The sequence below is a fragment of the Nomascus leucogenys genome, chromosome 14 (genome assembly GCF_006542625.1).
Source record: "Nomascus leucogenys isolate Asia chromosome 14, Asia_NLE_v1, whole genome shotgun sequence".
NCBI lineage: Eukaryota > Metazoa > Chordata > Mammalia > Primates > Hylobatidae > Nomascus > Nomascus leucogenys.
In genome coordinates this window covers 844475-859473 of record NC_044394.1, presented here as the reverse complement: position 1 = coordinate 859473, position 14999 = coordinate 844475, and the positions used below count along the sequence as shown (strand labels likewise).

Below are 14999 nucleotides of genomic sequence, written 5' to 3'. Positions count from 1 at the left end.
TCCTATGGTGGGAGGAAGCATTTTAATCAGATGGTAGGGGATGGTAACACTGTACAGGGAGCACTCACAGCTCCAAGAGCTTCCCTCCAAATTATGACGAAGTTTCTGTAAATAACTAGATTTCCTACAGCCTGGTCCTCTGCCCATGGGAAGGAGGGGAAATGGGTGTGAAAAGCACTGTGGTCTGCCCTCCTGTCATTCATAGATCCAGTTCTGAGCACAGCTCGTGTAATCTACCAGTTCCTCAGGGTGAAACCACAGGCCGATCTCCTTCTCTGCACTCTCCACGGAGTCACTGCCATGTATAATGTTTCTGGGTGGAGAAAGAGACAGTCACATGACCAAGACCAGAAGGATTAAAATGCGCCCACTGCCAGAACTCTACAGCCATGGCAGCAAAAAGCTGAAGCTCCATGGACATGAGACCATGTTAAAAGAAAAAGCCTACGATGGCCATTCATGTAAGGGTGAAAAATGCCCTCCCCACACCCAGCCCTCCCGGCCACACTGCTGCAAACAGTGAGAGCCTTCAGGCAAGACTGTGGCCAGCGAAGTGTGTCGTAGCAGGTTCTACACTTTGTGTAGCAGAGGTACAGGTACAGTCATGTTAACACCCAAAGCCAAACGCCAACTTAAGAGGGAGGAAAACAATAAACTCCGATAAAATCAACCTGCATATGGTATCGTGTCTACCTCCAGCCTCAGAAACCCAAATCCTTGTGGCAACTAAATCAGATTTTGGAAAAGGGGGGAAAATACCAAAATCTCACCTGCCAACTTGTATGCAGAAGTCTCCACGGATGGTCCCAGGCTTGGAGTCTGCAGGGTTGGTCTCCCCGAGCATGACTCGGCCTGTCTTCACCACATTCAGCCCCTCCCAGACCTCCAAGGACAGAAGAAGATATGGTCAAAGAAGAAAACCAATTGCAGCAGAAAATCTGGCAACTATTAATTCAAAAAAGGAAAAATAAAAAGGCCCCTTAAGATGACATTCATTCATGAACAAATGTTTATAGAGTATCCACTTATTCCAGCACTGAGGATCCTGGTCTCCCTGCCCTCATGCTTGCCTTTCTACAATGTATTCTCCATACAGCAACCAGAGCAGCCTCCTTAAAATGCCAAGTGTGGGCAGGGCGCAGTGGCTCACGCCTGTAATCCCAGCACTTTGGGAGGCCGAGGTGGGAGGATCACGAGGTCAGGAGATCGAGACCATCCTGGCTAACACGGTGAAGCCCTGTCTCTACTAAAAATACAAAAAGATTAGCTGGGCATGGTGGTGGACGCCTGTAGTCCCAGCTACTCGGGAGGCTGAGGGAGAAGAATGGCGTGAAGCCGGGAGGTGGAGCTTGCGGTGAGACGAGATGGTGTCACTGCACTCCAGCCTGGGCGACAGAGCAAGACTGCGTCTCAAAAAAAAAAAAAAAAAAATGCCAAGTGTGTAGTGTCCCATAGCTTCCCAGCACTCAGGAAGTACGTGGTCAACACACCCCTAAGAGAGGAGGCCCCTGCCCATGCCTCTGAACTCTTCACATCCCAACTTCCCTCCCACCCATCAGGCTTCAGGCATTTCAACTCTCCTCCCGTACTTCAAAAAGCCAAGCTCATTCCCACCCTGGGAACTTATGCACATGCTGTTTGCTTGGCTGGAAATGTTTTTCACTGTGATTCTGTACATGGCTGGCTGCCTCTTGTCATTCAGATCGCAGCTTAAAAATTGCACTTTTGATCATCCAATCTAAAGTGATCACTTGCTACTCCTATTCATTTCTGGGCATATCACTAACCTATTTCATTTCTGAAGCCTATCACTAACCATTAGCTGATATATGAAAACAGATATCTATTTGGTCTCATTCATGACTGTATCCCCAGTGTCTAGAAGAGAGCCTAGTGCAGACAACAAGCAATGCATACTTGGAGTATCCCACACAGGCACACTCACCATGGCAACTACCGGCCCTGAGTGCATGTATTTCACCAGGCCGGCGAAGAATGGACGATCCTTCAGGTCAACGTAGTGTTCCTTGAGAAGATCTTCAGAAGCCTATTCAATAGGACAGAGAATGAGAATAGCCCCCAAACCATCTAAGAACATATAATCCATTTAATTCCCCCTCACCCACCCTGCTATGTAAAACATGAGCGGTTGGGCTCACTGATTCTGTTATAACCCAATTCATTCTCCACACTGGAAGGTAGCAGTGCCAGGACTAAATGTACTTCTCCAATTTTATATCAGTTGTCTCCCTATTGGCACTGACTGATAATAAAACCACAGAACATTAAAATTAAATCCAGCTATCTCATTCTAAAAGAAAATCAAACTCCTAGGCTCAAGTGATCCTCCTGCCTCAGACTCCTGAGTAGATAGGACTGTAGACACACACTACCAGACTTAGCTAATTTTATTTATTTATTTATTTTGAGACAGAGTCTCCCTTGTCACCCAGGCTGGAGTGCAGTGGCGCGATCCTGGCGATCCTGACTCACTGCAACCTCCGCCTCCCGGGTTCAAGTGATTCTCCTGCCTCAGCCTCCCAAGTAGCTGGGATTACAGGTGGCCGCCATCATGCCCAGCCAATTTTTGTATTTTTAGTAGAAACAGGGTTTCACCATGTTGGCCAGGCTGGTCTCAAACTCCTGACCATAGGTGATCTGCCTGCCTTGGCCTCCCAAAGTGCTGAGACTACAGGCATAAGCCACCGCGCCCAGCCATACCTGGCTAATTTTTTAAAATTATTTGTAGAGATAGGGTCTCACTATGTTGCCCAGGCTGGTCTCAAACTCCTGGACTCAAGTGATCCTCCAGCCTCCGCCTCCCAAAGTGCTGGGCTTACAGGCATGACCCACAATGCCTGGCCCTCAACCATCTCATTTTAGACAGGAAAATCAACAATACAGTAAATTTCCATTCCCAGAGCAAATCCCAAAGAAAATGTTAGAAGGACACCAGGAAGCAAGTCTTGGCATTTGATGAGCAGCAAACTAAACCAGGCCATTACCCAGGGATGCTTCACGTTTATTCAGAGGATAAAAGCCCAGCGTGATGACCATGTGATTACCAAAGGTATCTGCCAATCACCCAAAAGTGCATGACATCTAGCAATAAATAATTTTCCTGAAAAATGAATTAGAACTTCTCATACTGCAAGGCTAATATGTGGGAACAAATCAAGTTAGCTAGAGAACAAACCATCTGCTTAGCAGTTTCAACTCAATTTGGCTGTGTTCTCTTTTGTACTGCATATATGCTTGTTAAAATCTAACAGGGTCCCATGGTTTTTCCAGCTCTGTGGTACCGCATTAGATGACACATATCACACACATTAGAGACACACACAAATGTGGAGACTGGCTGCCCAAAAGCCCTATCACTCAGCCACCAGTTATCATCACTTGCCAAAGTAAAATTATATAGCCATATAATCATTCCATGGTAGGGATCCAACCCTCGCCCTGTCCTTTCCTATCCAAATGGAAGACTTTTGTTGTGGAAGTCTCCTAACAGACGCTGAGGTGACCTTCCCTTATCAGAATACTCTTTTAATTCTATTAATTGGTTCCAATTGTATTTTTGTTGGTTTTGTTGTTTGTTTGTTTTGAGACAATGTTTTTCTGTCACCCAGGCTGGAGTGCAATGGCATGATCATAGCTCACTGCGGCCTCAAACTCCCAGGCTCAAGCAATCCTCTTGCCTCAGATTCTCAGTAGCTAGGATTACAGGTGTGCACCACTACACCCGGCTAACTGATTTATCTTTTTTTGAGACAGGGTCTTGCTCTGTTACCCAGGCTAGAGTGCAGTGGCTCGATCTCCGCTCACTGCAACCTCACCTCCCGAGTTCAAGCCATCCTCCCGCCTCAGCCTCCCTGGTAGCTGGGACTACAGGCATATGCCATCACACCCAGCTAAATTTTGTATTTTTAGTAGAGATGGGGTTTCACCATGTTGGCCATGCTGGTCTTGAACTCCTGACCTCAGATGATCCGCCCACCTTGACCTCCCAAAATGCTGGGATTACAGGTGTGAGCCACCACACCAGGCCCTAACTGGTTATCTTTAGTCTGCAAAACAGATCACAGGCTTTTTTAAGGGCTTGGGGTTAGGGAACCTCAAGTTCTCTCTTGCTTCCTACCTCCACACCAGATTTAAATGCCCCTTTAGAGTCATGGCAGCTATCCTTCCATCCATTCTTCACCAAACCCATATATCCTTAATAGGAAATTCAATGTAAAGGAGAAAATGTCTGCACTCAGGGGTCAGAGAGACTCAAGTTAAAATCCCAGTGGCATCACTGTATGCTACCAGGCACATCACTGAACCTCTCCAAGCCTTAGGTTGCTCATCACTAACAACCACGAGAACAGCAGTAAGTACTTCTCAAGGCTGGCATAAAGACGAAATCAGAAAACATATGTGCCCAGCATATGGTAAATGCCTGATCAACAACACATTCATTTCATGTTACCTTCTGCTGTGATCTGAATATGTCCCCCAAAGTTCACATGTTGGAAATTTAATCCTTGATGCAACCATCATGGGAGGTGGGGCCTAATGGGAAGTGTTCAGGTCATGAGGGCTTCACCCTGATGAATAGATTAATGTCTTATCTCAGGAGTGGGTTTGTTATAAAATCAAGATCAGCCCCCTCTTGCTTTCTCTCTAGCTGTCTCTCACTCTTGCTCTCTCTTGCCCTTCCATTCTGCCATTGGGATGATGCAGCAAGAAAACCTTCATTAGATGCCAGCTCCTTGACCTTGGACACCATATTCTCCTCTCAGCATGAACATCAGTCTACCCTCTTTTACATTAAAGCAGTTTTTCTTTTCTTTTTTTTCTTTTTTTTTGGAGACAGAGCCTCCCAAAGTGCTGGGATGACAGGCGAGTCACCATGCCGGCCCTAAAGCAGTTTTTCTAAAATATCACATAGGAAGTAAATTGCAAGTGAAACTAAATTTTAAAATGCACTAGAAGGGTCCAAAATTGATTCCCTTTTAGGAAAACATACTATCCCCTACTTGACTTGAGAATTGGAATTCTTTTTTTTTTTTTTTGAGACAGAGTCTCCCTCTGTTGCCCAGGCTGTGGTGTGGTGCAGTCTTGGCTCACTGAAACCTCCGCCTCCTGGGTTTAAAAGCAATTCTTTTTTTTTTTTTTTTTTGGAGATGGAGTTTCACTCTTGTTGCACGGGCTGGAGTGCAATGATGCGATCTCGGTCACTGCAACCTCCACCTCCCCAGTTCAAGCGATTCTCCTGTCTCAGCCTCCCGAGTAGGTGGGATTACAGGCACATGCCACCACGCCTTGCTAATTTTTGTATTTTTAGTAGAGATGGGGTTTCATCGCATTGGTCAGGCAGTCTCGAACTCCTGACCTCAGGTGATCAGCCCACCTCGGCCTCCCAAAATGCTAGGATTACAGGCATGAGCCACCAGGCCTGGCCAGTTCAAGCAATTCTTATGTCTCAGCCTGCTGAGTAGCTGGGATTACAGGCGCCCGCCCTGATGCCCGGCTAATTTTTGTATTTTTAGTAGAGACGGGGTTTCGCCATGTTGGCCAGGCTGGTCTTGAACTCCTGACCTCAAGTAACCTGCCCACCTTGGCTTCCCAAAGTGCTGGGATTACAGGCGTGAGCCACTACTTCTCGCCCAGCCAAGAATTTGGATTCTTATCTTTAGAATTTGTTTGAAGGAGGGTTATTGGTCAATCAATCCTTTGCATTTATCAAAAGATTGCTTTGTAAGTAGCTTGCAGGTACATCTGCTCTCTGCTATTTCAGAAGAACCTCCCCAAAACCAAAACCATAGTTTTCCTCCACAAGCTTCTATGATACCTAATGTATGCTAAGCAATAAGCATTTATTAGCGTCTAGTAATTGATGATGTAAAGATTTTCTTGCTAAAAAACAACGTGTCTCAAAGGGGGAAAAAATCTGTCTAAAATTATCTGCTCCGGAAGCTCAAGACCAAGAACTCAAACACGCTCAGCTCTGAGTCAGACATTACAGAGGTGCAGTCGTATGTGGAACTCCGCACTGCTTTTCCCATAGCAATGCACCTCATATCACAGAGCCTATTTTGGAAAATCCTAAATAACTTGGTTTATTACAAGATGTTGCCAAACGCTAGGGCACTGAGGAGTTTCCAGGTCTCAAGACACTTGTGTTCACTCTACCATGGAGAAGTTTAAATAAGAAAGACGGGAAGAAACAGGTTAATCACAGTGTTCTCCTATACTATGAAGGAATCAAAATGGGAACAATGAAGTCCACTTACTTGCATGAATTTCAGACCAACAAGGCGGAATCCTTTCTGCTCAAAACGCTTGATAATCTCTCCCACAAGACCCCGCTGGACCCCATCTGGTTTGATTGCAATGAAGGTACGCTCACAGTTGGCCATGGTCCTGGGGGTAGGCAGGTAGAGGAATGAAACAGCACTGAATCACTTGCCTACATCGTCATCCTTCTCAAGCAGATTATCCCATAAAGCTGGTTTAAATCTGTCGGGTCAGCTCCGGGTCTCCCTCTGGTAAAAACCTAATTCCTCCCCAGGCCCCTGATCTATGAACTAATATGTCAACGTGGGAAAGGATCCAAAAGCAAGGACTATAATTTCTATCCCATTTGATTTACTTTATTTTCATTTGTTTTGGTTTTTGTGGGGTTTTTTCAGAGATGGGGTTTCACTATGTTGCCCAGGCTGGTCTCAAACTCCTGTCCTCAAGTGATCCGCCCACCTCGGCCTACCAAAGTGCTGGGATTATGGTCATGAGCCACCGCGCCCAGCTCCGTTTGATTTTTTTTTTTTTTTTTTGGTATGGAGTCTTGCTCTTTCGCCCAGAATGGAGTAGAGTGGTGGACCTTGGCTCACTGCAACCTCCACTTCCCAGGCAAGCAATTCCCCTACCTCAACCTCCCAAATAGCTGGGACTACAGGCGCGTGCCACCACACCCAGCTAATTTTTGTATTTTTTTTTTTTAGTAGAGATGGGGTTTCACCATGTTGGCCAAGCTGGTCTCCAACTCCTGACCTCAAGTAATCTGCCCACCTCAGCCTCCCAAAGTGCTGGGATTACAGGCGTGAGCCCCGTGAGCCTGACCACCATTTGATTTAATAAGCTTCTTTTAAACATCTACTGTGTACCAGACACTGTGGTGGAACTAGGATACAGGGTGTTAAAAAGAAGGCACTATCTTTCTCAATAATCAAGCTTGGGAGAAACTACACCGATGAAAACTTTTACTAATGTGAAAGTGATGTCTGCTACAAAGCAGTAAGAAATAATAGTTTGACTTAATGCCACATTAGGAGTTTCAGAGAATATATCTTTACAACCCCCTTCATTTTACAAATGAGGAAACAGGACCAGAGCACCAGAATGAAGGCCAAAACCCAGAATTCCCAACCCATTAATCCATTCTTGTAATGTTATACTACACTTTACAGTGTAAAGAATATTTTGACTAGCCATTAAACGGTGGGGTGTGGGAGAACTACAGACATTAGGAATATCTGAAACGGGACATCATACTGAAAGGAAGGCTCGAGAGTACCTATTCCATCCAGATCCCTCATTTTACAGAAAACTGGGCTCATGACCTACCCTGTGTCACAGCTTGAGATAGGAGGCCCCTCGCCTTGAAAGACAATCCCTAATGTAGACAGTAGCACCACCTCTTGGCCCCATCTTCCTGTCCTTTAGTTAACCTCTTCTAACAGCATCTTAACACTGTAGTCCAATTTCTTTTTGTGTGTCTGCCTCCCCACCGGTCTCCGGCCTGCATACCAGGCTGATTTACTCCTGTGTAGGGCTATGGTACCTAGCCACAGGGCCTAGCAGTCAATAAGAGCAAAGAAAATCATTTATCATCATTCTGCAACTTCCAAAAAAAAAAAAAAAGAGAGAGAGACAAGGCCCAAAGACGGCGGAGAATCGCCCGATGGGGTGCGGGGCAAGCACAGATTGTCCAGGAGAAAACAGGACTAAAGCGCCAGAAATAGACCCTAAAAATGTCCCTCCACATCGATCCCGGTGACAACAGTAAGCACTCAGTGCTTGCTGAATGAATGATACACACACCCTTCATTTATTCAGCAAGCACTTACGGAGCGCCAACTCCGTGCCCGGCACTGCTCTCGACAGAGACAAATAAGGCACAGCCCTGTCGTCGCGGCCTGACAAGAAAGGCGGCCACCGACCAAGGCGAGTCCACGTGGCGTGGGACGTGCGCCGACCGGTCTGCACTTGTCCACAGGCGCTCCCTGCCCCTCCTCCCATCCGATCCTCCTCGCCGCCTCTTACAGCTGAACTCAACTCTTCACTAACCCCTCACCTAACCCTCTCCCGCGACTACACTCCCTTCCTTTTCCTCTCAGGGTCCCGAACACCTCTTACCCTTCCAGCTGCTTAGGCTTGAACTCCGGCTGCAGCCGCCAGCACCCGAAACGCGCCCGGGACCCACGTGGTTCGCAGCACTTGCACGCACGGAACGCTTCTGCGCAGATCCGCTGCCGGAGAGCCCATTTTGCAGAACACCGCTCGCCCACGCTTCCTCTTGGGAGTAGGCAGTCATTCTAGGGAACAACTTCCTGCTGTTTAACTTCCGGCGCTAGCTTTTTCAGACCTTTCCGGTTAGCTACTTGCGTTCTTCCCTCCACCCCGGGTTCTCTGACTCACTTCCTTCGTTCGCGAGCAAATGGGCTTCCCGAGAGGTGGCGCTCACACGTTGCATGAAGTCCAAAAAGCGCCTGACCTAGAAGTAGACATTTCGCTCCCGCTTTGTGTTTATTCACCTTTTCTAGCCTGTCAAGCAAAAAATTTTATTGAGTACCTACAATGTGGACGCATTATTTTAGGCCCTAGGGATACAACAGTATGCTCTCTTGGAGCTTCTGGGAGGGATGGGAGTATAGGAAAACAAGAGACAAATAAGCAAATTAATATGTAATAGATCTCATTATGTAAGTGCTGTGAAGGAAAGGCCAGAGAAATCTCTGAGGAAGTGATAACAGAATAGAGCTGCATGAAGTGAGGGAGCCAGCCCAGTGATTCTCCGAGAGCCAAGTATTACGGTGGACATCGAGTGGTAGAAAATGCCGTTAGAATAGAGCCAAATCTTACGTTGTGAGATGCCAATACAGATTTTGCACAAGGTATGACATCATCACTAACATACGTTTTCAAAGAAACATTCCCACTGCCCTAAGGGGAAATGAACGGGGGAAAGGTACAAAAATGGAATCAGGAGCCTTTTCAACAAATGATGCTGGAGCAATTGGACGAATATAGACCCAAAGAACCTCAACCTAAACCTCACACCTTACACAAAATTCACTCAAAATGAATCATAGATTTAAATGTAAAACAATAAATCACTTATGGGGAAAAAAGAGTTAAAAAAATCCTCAGGACCTAGGGCCAGGCAAATAGTTATTAGACGACACCAAAAGACCAATCTATACAAGGAAAATGTTGATAAATTGGAACTTACTGAAATTTAAAACTTTTAGCCGTGCGCGCAAGCTCACGCCCCTAATCCCAGCACGTTGGGAAGCGGCGGCGGGAGGATCACTTGAGCTCAGGAATTCGAGACCAGCATGAGCAACATGGTGAAACCCCGTTGCTACCGAAAATACAAAAATTAGCCGGGCGTGGTTGCGGGCGCCTGTGGTCCCAGCTACTTGGGAGGCTGAGGCAGGAGAATCGCTTGAACCCGGGAGGCAGAGGTTGCAGTGAGCCGAGATTGCACCACTGCACTCCAGCCTGGGTGACAGAGCGAGACTCGGTCTCAAAAAAAAATAAAATAAATAAAATAAATAAATAAGTAAAATTTCATTATTCTCCTGTTTTCTTTTTTTTCTTTTTGAGACCGAGTCTCGCTTTGTCGCCCAGGCCGAAGCGCAGTGACACGATGTCGGTTCACTGCAAACTCTGCCATCCGAGTTCAAGCGATTCTCCTGACTCAGCTTCCCGTGTAGCTGGGACTACAGGCACCTGCCACCACGCCCTGCATTTTTTTTTTTTTTTTTTTTTTTTTTTTTTTTTTTTTTTTTTTTTGAGACGGAGCCTCGCCGGGTCGCCCAGGCTGGAGGGCAGTGGTGCGATCTCGGCTCACTGCAACCTCCGCCTCCCGGGTTCAAGCAAATCTGTTGCCCCAGCCTCCCAAGCAGCTGGGATTACAGGTGCCCGCCACCACACCCGGCTACTTTTTGTATTTTTAGTAGAGACGGGGTTTCACCATGTTGGCCAGGTTGGTCTCAAACTCTTGACCTCGTGATCCGCCCGCCTCGGCCTCCCAAAGTGCTGAGATTACAGGCATGAGCCACCGCGCCTGGCCCTAATTTTTGTATTTTTAGTAGAGACGGGGTTTCACTATGCTGGCCAGGCTGGTATGGAACTCCTGACCTCAAGTGTTCCATCTGCCTCGGCCTACCAAAGTGCAGGGATTACAGGCATAAGCCACCGTGCTCAGGCCTTTTATTTATTTGTTTGTTTGTTTGTTTATTGAGACGTAGTCTTGCTCTGTCGCCCAGGCTGGAGTGCCTTGGCGGATCTCAGCTCACTGCAACCTCTGCCTCCCACGTTCAAGTGATTCTCCTGCCTCAGCCTCCCGAGTAGCTGGGACTACAGGCATGCACCACCACGCCCGGCTAATTTTTGTATTTTTAGTAGAGATGGGGTTTCACCATATTGGCCAGGCTGGTCTCAAACTCCTGACCTCAGGTAATCCGCCCACCTTGACCTCGCAGAGTGCTGGGATTACAGGCGTGAGCCACTGTGCCCTGCAGAAAAGAAATGTAAAACCTTTGTCCTGTGAAAGACCTTTTGAAGAGGACGAAAAAACAAGCTAGAGTGGAAGAAAATATTTCCAAACCACATATCGGATAAAGGCCTTCTCTTCATTTGAAGATTCGAATATTTGAAGAACTCTGAACACTCAACAGGTTAAAAAAATCCAATTAGAAAATGGGCAAAAGACATGAATAGACATTTCATTGAACAGGATATACAGAAGCAAGAAAGCACATGAAAGATGTTCAACATCATTAGCCACTAGGGAAATTCAAATTAAAACCAAAATCAGATATTACTACATGCCTATCAGAATGCTAAAATGAAAAGTAGTGATACACCAAATGCTATTAAGGAGATATAGAAACTGGATCCACATTACTGGTAGGAATGTAAAATTGTACAGCCACTCTGAAAAAGTTTGATAGTTTCTTATAAAACCAACCATGCGCTTACCATATGACCCAGCCATTGCACTCTTGGGCGTTTATCCAACAGGAATGAAAACTTATGCTCTGTTCACACAAAAACCTGTGCACAAATGTTCATTGCAGCTTTATTTGTAATAACCCAAAACTGGAAACAACCCAAATGTCTTTCATCATGTGAATGGTTAAGCAGACTATGCTACATCCATACTGTGGAATGCTACTCAACAGTAGAAAAAAAATAACAAACTATTAATACATGCAATATACATAATTCCCTTGGATAGATTTCAAGGGAATTACACTGACTGAAGAAAAGCCAATCATAAAAAGTTACATATTGTATTATTGCATTTATTTAACATTTGTGAAATATTAATAACAAAAGTATAGACATAGAGAATAGACTAGTTTAGTCGTTGCCAGGAATTAGAGATGAGGGAAAGGGCCAGGTATGGTGGCTCTCACCTGTAATCCCACCACTTTGGGAGGCTGAAGCCAGGAGCTCAAGACCAGCCTACACAGTATAATAAGATACTGTCAGAGGCTTTCAAACCAGAGCAACTTCATCTTAAACAGGGGCTGGGTAAAAAGAGGCTTAGACCTACTGAGCTGCATTCCCAGTAGGCTAGGCATTCTTAGTCACAGGATGAGACAGAAGATTGACACAAGGGCTGGGCACGGTGGCTCATACCTGTAATCCCAGCACTTTGGGAGGCCGAGGTGGGTGGATTACCTGAGATCAGGAGTTCGAGACCAGCCTGGCCAACATGGCAAAACTCTGTCTCTACTAAAAATACAAAAATGAGACCGGCGTGGTGGCACGCGCCTGTAGTCCCAGGTACTCGGGAGGCTGAGCCAGAAGAATTGCTTGAACCCGGGAGGTGGAGGTTGCAGTGAGCTGAGATTGCACCACTGCACTCCAGCCTGAGCAACAGAACAAACCTCCGCCTCAAAAAAAAAAAAGATCAACATGAGACACAGATTACAAAGACCTTGGTGATCAAACAGTGATAAAGAAGCCGGTCAAATCCCACCAAAACCAAGATGGCAGCAAAAGTGACCTCTGGTCGCCCTCACTGCTCATTATATGCTAACTATAACGGATTCACATGCTAAAAGACACTCCCATCAGCACCATGACAGTTTACAGATGCCATGGAAACAACCAGAAGTTCCCCTACGTGATCTAAAAAGGGGAGGAGCACTCAACTGGGGAGAGGGGAAATTGCCCATCCCTTTCCCAGAAAACTCACAAACAATCCACCCTTGTTTAGCATATAATCAAGAAATAACCCCTCTGCCTGTAGAGTAGACATTCTTTTATTCCTTTCTTTTCTTTTTTTTTTTTCAGATGGAGTCTCCTCCCTTTGTTGCCAGGCTGGAGTGCAGTGGCGGGATCTCGGCTCACTGCAACCTCCGCCTTCCAAGTTCAAGCAATTCTCTGCCTCAGCCTCCCGAGTAGCTGGGATTACAGGCACCCGCCACCACCCCCAGCTAATTTTTGTATTTTTAGTAGAGACAGGGTTTCACCATGTTGGCCAGGATGGTCTCGATGTCCTGACCTCGTGATCCGCCCGCCTCAACCTCCCAAAGTGCTGGGATTACAGGCATGAGGCACAGCATCCGGCCTAGTCCTTTACTTTCTTAATAAACTTGCTTCCACTTTATGGATTCACCTTGAATTTTTTTTTTCCTGCCTCAAATTCTTTCTTGCACAAGACCCAAGAACCCTCTCTTGGGATCTGGATCAGGACCCCTTTCTGGTAACAATACTGTCGCTCCGAAAAAAGAAAGAAAATGTTTTTCATTAGCTGGGCATGGTGGCACATGCCTGTAGGCCAAGCTACTCAGAGGAGGCCGAAGCATGAGGATCAACTGAGAGGATTTCGAGGCTGCAGTGAGCCATGATCACGCCATCGCACTCCAGTGTGGGTGACAGAACAAGACCCGTCCCAAAAAAATATTAAAATGGGGCCGGGCCAGGTAGCTCACCCCTGTAATACCAGCACTTTGAGAGGCCAAGGTGGGTGGATCACAAGGTCAGGAGATCGAGACCACCCTAGCTAACATGGTGAAACCCCGTCTCTACTAAAAAAAACACAAAAAATAACTGGGCGTCGTGGCGGGTGCCTGTAGTCCCAGCTACTCAGGAGTATGGCATGAACCCCGGAGACGGAGCTCGCAGTGAGCCAAGATCGTGCCACTGCACTCCAGCCTGGGTGACAGAACAAGACTCCATGTCAAAAAAAAAAAATTAAAATTAAAGAGATGGGGAAAAGGCATGGCTGTATTCATAAGGATATCAGAATCCTATGGTTCGGAAGGGGTAAAACCACCAGAGTGACAATCTTTGAATGCTAAGAAGTATAGACCTTGAACTGTGGTTAATGGGAAGCCATTAAAGTCTGGAACTAGGACAGTGACATGAGAAACATCTTAACATTCTAGGACTTAATAAAACTAATTGAAGGCTGGGCGCAGTGGCTCACACCTGTAATCCCAGTACTTTGGGAGGCCAAGGCAGACAGAGCCCAAGGTCAGGAGCTCGAGACCAGTCTGACCAACATGGGGAAACCTCATCTCTACTAAAAATACAAAAATTAGCTCACTTTACAGAGAAACAGACTAAAAGAAATGACCCATTTATTTAAGATTATACTGGGGCAGTGACTCATACCTGTAATCCCCAGCACTTTGGGAGGCCAAGGAGGGCGGGTTGCCTGAGCTCCGGAGTTCCAGACCAGCCTGGGCAACATGGTTAAACCCCATGTCTACAAAAAATACAAAAAAAAAATTAATGGAAAAAAGAAAGAAAAAAGGTTACAGTGGTATATGGGGAGGCTGTGTTTTAGACCATGGAGAATCTAGCTACAGTCCGGAGGATAAATTGGACAGGGAGAGGCTGGAAGCAAAGAAATCCAATAGGAAGTTGTTGACATAATCAATAATTAGGGTAGGTCATGTTGGCTCACACCTGTAATCCCAGCGCTTAGGAGGCCAAGGCAGGAAGATCACTTGAGGTCAGGAGTTCGAGATCAGCCTGGCCAACATGGTGAAACCCCGTCTCTACTAAAAATACAAAAATTAGCTAGGCATGGTGGTGGGCACCTGTAATCCCAGCTACTCGTGAGGCTGAGGCCGAGAATCGCTTGAACCTGGGAGACGAGGTTTGCAGTGAGCCAAGATCGTACCACTGCACTCCAGCCTGGGCAACAGAGCAAGACTCTGACTCAAAAAAAGCAAAACAAACAAACAAACAAAAAAACAAGCAATAGAGAGAAACTACAGCATAACCATGATAGTGCTTAAGATCATGGGTCTGTTTTCAAAACATGTGGGTGTAACTCTTGGCTGAGTCGCTTATGAATAGTTACATGACTTTCAGCAAGTCATTTAACCATCTCTAAGCATCAGTTTCTGGAGTTGCTAGAGTTGCTAAATGGAGGTAATAATAGCCCCTACATCAAAAAATTGTTGTGAGAATTATATATAAGTAATCCAATAAAGATTTACCATAGTGTCTGGCACACAGTAAATAATAAATGTCAGCTGTTTGTTCGGGGTTTTTTTTTAATAGTTTTGGGTGACAAAATTACCTCTAAAAAGCTATAAACAATAATAGTATTAACAGAAATAGGGAAGACCAAAGGAGCCAGCCAGAAGACTGATTTTGATGTAATGTGAATGATGGAGGATGATACAGAGAGGAAGTGTGCAGTAATCAATGGAAGACATTTATCTGGGGTTCAGAAGAGATGTTATCCCTGAGGA

The 14999-nt window shown here is 45.9% G+C and overlaps 1 protein-coding gene across 1 annotated transcript; it reads right to left on the bottom strand.

The window, feature by feature from the left end:
* Positions 1–8547, bottom strand: NME1 (NME/NM23 nucleoside diphosphate kinase 1). The gene is made up of 5 exons (XM_003272267.4): positions 8401–8547; positions 6279–6408; positions 1946–2047; positions 771–883; positions 1–313 (listed from the first exon to the last, which is right to left on the bottom strand). Exons 2-5 carry the CDS (start codon positions 6402–6404, stop codon positions 196–198), a joined length of 459 nt encoding a protein of 152 aa, XP_003272315.2. The 5' UTR covers positions 6405–6408; positions 8401–8547; the 3' UTR covers positions 1–195.
* Between the last annotated feature and the right edge of the window lie 6452 nt (positions 8548–14999).

Coding starts and splice junctions, on each gene's coding strand:
- NME1 (XM_003272267.4), bottom strand. CDS start 6,404: ATGGCCAACTGTGAGCGTACCTTCATTGCAATCAAACCAGATGGGGTC. Junction 2,048..6,278: donor TTGGTCTGAAATTCATGCAA/GTAAGTGGACTT, acceptor CCTATTGAATAG/GCTTCTGAAGATCTTCTCAA. Junction 314..770: donor TTCTGCATACAAGTTGGCAG/GTGAGATTTTGG, acceptor TTCTCCACCCAG/AAACATTATACATGGCAGTG.